The 7,564-nt window shown below is 33.1% G+C and overlaps 1 protein-coding gene across 1 annotated transcript; it reads right to left on the bottom strand.

Annotated features, from left to right (window-relative positions):
• Nucleotides 1–3,571: 3,571 nt before the first annotated feature.
• LOC132640654 (1-aminocyclopropane-1-carboxylate synthase 4-like) lies at nucleotides 3,572–7,346 on the bottom strand. The gene is made up of 4 exons (XM_060357334.1): nucleotides 7,093–7,346; nucleotides 6,863–6,994; nucleotides 6,271–6,431; nucleotides 3,572–5,024 (listed from the first exon to the last, which is right to left on the bottom strand). Exons 1-4 carry the CDS (start codon nucleotides 7,237–7,239, stop codon nucleotides 4,001–4,003), a joined length of 1,464 nt encoding a protein of 487 aa, XP_060213317.1. The 5' UTR covers nucleotides 7,240–7,346; the 3' UTR covers nucleotides 3,572–4,000.
• Nucleotides 7,347–7,564: the final 218 nt, after the last annotated feature.

The raw sequence follows: 7,564 nt of genomic DNA, 5'->3' as shown, positions 1-7,564 counted from the left end.
GTAATTTGGTTCTAAATTAATATTTTATATGTATTTAATGAAAATTTTAAAATAGGTATAACATTTAGACCAAACTTACTGAATTCGGTCAAACCCGTATTATGGGCCCTTGATGCTGAAATTCATCTTAACGCTAAAGGTCTTGAATACTATACAAGGAAATGAAGTATCAAGTCGGGATTAAGTGAAAGCCTTAATTTCCCTTCATCATTATCTCGATGAAGGATTGGAGATCAGATATTTAACCTTGAAACATCCACTTGATTTCTGAAATAGTATGAAGGAATGATATGACCACCTGAAAGCTATAGTATTAACTGAAAGCTATAGTATTAACTGAGAGCTCAATATGAATAGATGCACTTTCGGTTACAAGATTTTAAAATTTTATCTACTTGATTGCTATTTTTTTATGAAACTGTTTTAAGACTAATGCTAAAGGTAGTTTATTTCTGTACTTTCTCAGCATGACAATAGTGAGAGTTTGCCATCATTCAAGAGATACAAGTACGACACCAAATCAAGCAGTTCCCAGTCTCAAAGATGCTTGCGAATATATAGCTTCGTCAGAAGGGCCAGTTAATACATGTATTAATGTTGCTTGTGGATTACCTCCTGTAAAATATCCATCAAAGATGGTAGGGAATCCACTCCTTGTACAGTGTTTAGGGGTTTCATTTTAGCAATCTAGTTATACTGCCATTTGATTGATTAGTTTTTGCTCGATCAATACATATTGAAAGTGCATTCTTTGTGGTTTCCAGATAGTGAAACAGTTTTCCATGCAAGCATGCACTTCAGTTTTATAGTTGCTTACTACGGGAAGGTGCTACTTTGTGTGTCGTCTATTTGTGTTAATGCTCCATGGTTTTGCATTGACAATTGGGGGGTGGGGAGGTGGGGGAGTGGGGCGAGGGTGTTGGGCAGACCATTTCGTATTTAGCCGACTTTATAGTGCTAAATTTGCCTCAATTTATTCGTAAGATAAGTCTTGCATCTCCTACCTAATGCAATTGATCGACCAAACACTTCACTTAATGTAGCATGTCGTAGTTCTCTTACTTTTGCCCGACCAACTGTGCTCTTCTGATGGATGGTCCAGATTTGCACTTTTTGCACACTAACATGGAGACATGGTAGGGACGGTCCATGGACTCTTTGGTCATTATTGTGTAAGGAGTAATGATATTCACATAAAATAGTGGTTGTGCATTTCTCATTCCATCGGTTGCTTGCTACCAACTATATACTTGAAGGGATGATTCTTGCTCATCGGATGAACCTGCTCAGTCGAGTCCTGTGCTTCTTCCTTGCTACCTTTCAACCTCCTCCTCCTCCTCCTGCTTCTTATGTTTTATGACAGATCTTGTGTTCTTTTTTTCCCCTATGTTTTTCTCTAGTGTCATAGTCTTTTACCTGTATGGAGAAAGTAATTATACACCCTTCCTATTCTTTTGGTATTCAGTTGTTCGTTTGCTGTACTGTAGAAAAACTTTGTTTTTTTGTTCATTTGGTTTAGTCTAGTTTCTGCTGGTTTCCCAATCTGAGCAGTCCTTTGCAAATCTCTGTGGGAGAAACATGTTCAATTGACGAGATTATTTGGAATATAAGTTTTGCCAGCTTGTATGTATTCATCAGGGCTTTGACACATGTTCAATTGATTATTCTCATTTTATTTTTTGTTTCTTCAAAAGAATTATATTATTATCCAATGGAAGTTCATTGGCGTAAATCTTTGTCTTTGCAGCTGTCTAAACTCTGGCTTTGCGTTACTATTTTTAATCAATTAAAGATAAAATTGTGAACCTTTAATATCAAAATTATCAGCAGAACACCAATTCCATGTTTCATATGCTATATTTTTTATTATTTGTATGAGTTAGCACTTCAAAACCAACCAAAATGAAAAATGATTCAGAACATAGTTTTTAAAGCTAAGTTATTTTCCGCAGGAAATTATTTTTTCGCATCATACCAAAAACACTCGTGGCCTTTATGGACTGTTGGAGTCAGTTAGTGTGTTTTGTATCTTATTAAAAACTTTTCTAGAAAAAATTTCCTGCAAATGTTTATTTCTGAAAAAACTGGTTTAAATAATTTTTTGATGGTTCGTTAAGTTATGAAGTAGGTCACTTATACAATGTGAGAAAATAAGGCACTGTTTTGGTGCAATTTCAAATACTATTAAGAGCGAGTTAAAGATATGATTGTGAGCTTTTTTTTTCTCTCTCTCTCAATGAAATGAAGATTTAAAATAAACCTTGGAGACGTTCTAATTTTATAATCTTCAAGCCGGTCTGAAAGTTTTATAGTTATTTTTGCATAATTACTGGTTTGCAATAATTACTTAGGGATTGATACTTTCAATCCCCTTTTTTCAAGTTGTGAAAAAATAGACCAATATATATACATAACTTTCATCTCCATGCATTCTTCTCCTTCCTCCTAATCTCAACTACTCTAAAAGATCATGATATATAAGTTACATAATGTAACGCAAAGCAAAGATAAAGTGATCTGCGAATTGTAAATTGAAGAAAACAAGTGAAACTTTAAAATGTTGCAAATGAAAACCAAAGCACACTTTTTAGAGCGCAACTTACAAGTAGCAATTAAAAAGATACTCACTACATCTCAATTTATATGACACTCTTTCCGTTTTAATCAGTCCAAAAAAAATTGACACCTTTCTATATTTAGTAAAATTTTAACTTTAAATTTACTTCCTCATTCCCATTATATATGAAGGTGTTTGACTTATCACGAAGTTTAAGAATAAATGAAGACTTTTGAAACTTGTGATATAAAACAATCCATAAAAATTTGTGGGTAGAAATCATTTGATTAAGGGTAAAAAGGTAAATTTAAAGTTAAATTTTACTAAATATAAAAATGTGTCATTCTTTTTTGGATTGACTTCACACAATTTTCTATGAGTTGTTCTAGATCACAAGTTCTAAAAATATTTCTTTATTTCTTAATATCGTGTCAAGTCAAACACCTTCATATAAAGGGAGACAGAGGGAGTAATTGATGTTGCCACTAATTGATTACTGAACTGGGTCTATATTTTCAGTAGACCAGCTCATGTCTATTGGATAAAAATATTAAAGAAGAAAATATTCAACTTTGCAGCGATAAGGCAAATTTGTGACCTTAAACAACATAGACAAGTCTTGCCAATTGTGAAACTTCTATAAGATGAGTAGCACAAAGATAGTAACATGTCTTGTTAGTCCGACAATCTTGTGAACAACTGAGTTACAGAAGTAAGTCTTGCCAACCCGACAGCATTTTTGAACAATTTAACAAGATGAGTAGAATAAAAATAGTATCAAATCTTGACACAAGCTTGTATATAAATATAAACAACACATGTAAATCCTGTCAATCCAACAAGACTAGTGAACAAAATAATACCAAGTGTTTCATGACAAGTTTGTGAATAATTGAACAACACATGCAAGTCTTGCCGACAATACTAAATCTTTCGAGATAGGCTTGTGAACAATTGAACAATATAGGCTATTGTTAAAGTGGTGGGTGCGGTACAGGTGGTTGCTATAGTGCACGAACTTCCAGTCATTGTTTTTTTTTTTTTTTTTTACTTTATAGTTTCTTAAATTTGAGTGATAAATATGAATTAGGTAGTACTACAAAGTTGCAACAATTGGCAGGTACAAAATTAATTGCCAGAAGAATGAAATGATTACTGATGACTGATCACGAGATCATTTGTTTCATTTTTCAGGAGAAATAAGCATTTTCAAATTGAAGTTAAAATTTTGTTCAAATGTCATAAACAACTACTAATTTCACATTAAAACTTCAAATTCGAGCTCCAAATTACAAGGCTAAACACCTACCTAGTAATCGTTACAAAAGAATAATAGTATCATCGTATTTCAACTTCTTCTCGTTCTACTCTCATCTTATACTATGATTCTAACTTTATTTGTTGGTACAATAATTGATCGTCCTTCCTAATTAATGTTTTATTTTAATTCCTCGCTTGAACAAGCGGCGAGTGAGGAATTGGAGAATTAGGAGACATCATATTCAAACTCATAACATTTTCATCGTACTTCCCATTCGAGAAGCTAAGTCGTAGATTGCTCCTCTTCCAATGTTGTTTCTTCTTCGCGACCCCAATTTCTTTAACATCATTATTACCATCCACAAACATCCGAATCCTCATGAGCGCGATATCCACAATTTGATCATCGATATTCGCGAAACAAACTCTAAACCAACCTGCCTCGTGGCAATTAAAAGAAGATCCAGGCGAGACGTTGAGCTTCACGTCATTTATGATCAGTTTCCACAGTGTCATCTCACCCTCAAGTGTTGGTTCTTTCAGTAGCGGCCGCAAATCCATCCAGCAAAAAAGACCTGCATTGCTTTTTAGACACTTTATCCCGACTTCTTCAAGTCCCCCGGTGAATTTTTCGTGCCTTTTCCTTAACCTTTTCGCGCTTTCAATGAGAAATTCTTCGACGAATTCATCGTCAGAGAGCATAGCTGCTAGTAAATGTTGTGTTTGAGTTGAAACAAGACCGAAACTCGACATTTTTCTAGCACAATTAACCACATCATCATTGAACGAATACACAATTCCCACTCGGAATCCTGGAAATCCCATGTCTTTCGAAAGACTATACACTATATGCACCAAATCTTTATTAATGCAACGATTCGTTACTTCATCGTTGGTGATAATTTCGGCAATGCCGACGAATTGTGGAGCATCAAACACAGTGGCTGCGTAGATTTCGTCACAAACAAGGTGGATGTTGTGTTCATTGGTGAAGGTCAAGAGGTTTTTTAGTGTGTCCCTCTCTAAAGTGGTGCCTAATGGATTAGAAGGGTTGGTCAAAATTAAGCCTTTGACTTTGACATTTGCTTGTTGGGCATTTTCATATGCCTCTTTGACAGCTTCTATAGTAATCTTGAAACTGTTGGAGCTCTTGCATGAAATGGGTAGAAGTTGTACACCGGTTCTCCACCTTAGGTCCCTATTGAATCTGTATTTAATCAAAATTTCAAAGAAACGTTACTATTCATCTCAAGACAAATGAAGACAACCTAATCATTCCAATGTGAGCCATTTCAAGGCCAGTCTTATAAATCACTCATAATCACGTTCGTGTAAAAGTTACTAATATGGATGAGTAATATGCAAATGGTAAACAGTTTCTATAATGTCTATATATATAACTTCAACTGTTCTTCCTCCGTCCCGTTCCAATTTATGTGATCTTGCTTGACTGAGTTTAAGAAAAAATAAAGACTTTTAAAACTTATTATTTAAAATAAGTTATAAATATTTGCGTTGCTATAAATCATCTTCTTGAATCTAATCTTGACTTCTGCTTGTTATTTGCTGCTTTCAACTTTTTGACAAATCACTATTCATCATTTTACAACAATTCAAGTGAAAGGATCAAGTAGGGAAAGGGGGCGCCAGTAATTCTGAAAGTGAATAAGACTTGACTATTACGTAGTGTCTCTTTAATTATTTTACTAGTGTTTTTTAATTTAAAAAATTCTCCCCACAATCAATTACCTGAAAATATTATACTCCACTAATAGCACGAATGCTAGTGCTTTCGCGGAGATCAACAAGCTGATTCCAATTTGTGTGGCATAATTCCAATTATAAAATAAAATTTTAATTGTGAATTCGGACATAAAATTTTAATTTATAAAAATGAAATTTACATACTACGCAAAAAGTACTATAAATCACAATAATTAATAATTAAATTTTTACATGAAAATCGTGATAAAAAAATCCTATTTGACTTTCAATATAGGTTCCACATAAATTGGGATAGAAAAAAATTAATTATTAAATAGAGAAATTTCAAGATGGATATTTCGAGGTCATAAACAAAAACAAGTTAAAAAATGGAAACATAAAAATAAAGCAATAAGAAGACAAAGAAGTGGATTCATTTATGAGTTAAACTACTTTTTTACACTATCAAACTACCTAATTAATAACTATACGTTAGCAACCGTTAAAGGTAATTAGGTCTGTAGCCTGAAACATAAGGCAATATACTTACTAGTACTAGTATAATCGTATGTTAAAATGTACTGATAATGTAAAATTTCTTAACACGAGCAGTATATATATGTTAAACTCAATACATATTCTTGCACGATTAGTATATATAAGTTAACTTCGATACAAATATATATACATAATTCTTTACACTGTCAATATATATAAATTAAAATCGATATAAATAACTATGTACATACCCAGGGTAATACGGTGAAGGGACTAAAAATGCATCACCACGATCAGCCAAACAAAACATAAGAGTTTCGTTAGCTCCAGTGGCTCCACCAGCCATTACTACACGTTCTGGATCAAACTTAACCCTACCCCCTCTTGTGTTTTCCATAAATTTCGCAATTGCCTGCAAAAATAAATAAAACTTTTGAAATTTATGATTTTATATATGTATAACATTATGTACCTAAGGTATACTTTTTGCAAAAGAATCTTTTTCATTCCTCGTAATATATTGGAGGCTAAGGCACCGCTAAGATAAAAAAAATACTTGTGTGCTTCTAAAACTTTTAAGAACTTGTTATAATAAATACATTATTTATCATTTGTCGAGAAAAATATATAGAATTGTTTCATTCTTTTTTAAATGGAAGAAATATAATACCAAACAAAGGGGAATGGAGGGAGTATATATACATATATATGTTTGCGGTAGAAGTCAAGAAATTTTCTTAATTTTCGAAGTAAATGTAAACTTGTAAACTTGGTCAATGGTCATAGACTTTCACCACTATAATTTGTTCTATATATAGTAAAATATTAAAGACCAAAACTTACACTTCTAAATTCAGGCAAGCCATGATAGTCCTGGAAGTTAGCAATGGTCCTAAAAGATTCAATTCCTTCAGTTGTGCAAATGGAAGCTTTTGGATTTATCTTAATCCACTCTTCAATCAAGTCAAAAGAAAGCTGCCCAAAAAAAACCGAGTTTATAAGAATTTTCACAGAGAAAAAAAATACTAGTATCAAATATTGACTTAAGAAATTACTAGTGTAAAATATTAAACCTGATTTTCAGCGAGACCCATTTGAATAACTCCATTGGGATTATTCACAAGGTGGAAAGGATCATTATCGTATGCTTTCCACCCATCAAAATATGGCGAGTTTTCGCCATGTTGTTCGTTAGTAGCAAGCTTAGACAAAAGTGCCATTATTTTCCTTTTTGTGAAATTTAATAGCCTGGAAAATTTGATGATCGTTAATTGTACAGAAATGCTGGTAGGTTTCTGCAGTAGTGTTGAGAAGAGAATGAAGAATTGAGGGGTATTTATAGAGAAAGGGAATGAATGAAATGGAAAATGTTGACAACTAATGTAAATGGAATTATAGTGTACAGTGCGGAATTTTGGTGACTAAGTCTACCGCACGAGGAAAAAATAGAAAAAGTATGTGTCAACATTCAATAGCCAGGAAAATAGAAAACTCGTTCGTGGGACGATGAGATTTTTTCATCCTTAATTAAAAGTATCGAGTTCG

Source organism: Lycium barbarum, chromosome 5 (genome assembly GCF_019175385.1).
Source record: "Lycium barbarum isolate Lr01 chromosome 5, ASM1917538v2, whole genome shotgun sequence".
Lineage (NCBI taxonomy): Eukaryota > Viridiplantae > Streptophyta > Magnoliopsida > Solanales > Solanaceae > Lycium > Lycium barbarum.
This window is presented reverse-complemented; position numbering and strand designations above follow the sequence as displayed.

Excerpts from the sequence above, each read along its gene's own strand:
- LOC132640654 (XM_060357334.1), bottom strand. The coding sequence starts at position 7,239 with ATGGCACTTTTGTCTAAGCTTGCTACTAACGAACAACATGGCGAAAAC. Across the intron at positions 6,432-6,862 it reads GCTTGCCTGAATTTAGAAGT|GCAATTGCGAAATTTATGGA; the intron begins GTAAGTTTTGGT and ends TTATTTTTGCAG. Across the intron at positions 5,025-6,270 it reads CCTTCACCGTATTACCCTGG|ATTCAATAGGGACCTAAGGT; the intron begins GTATGTACATAG and ends GATTAAATACAG.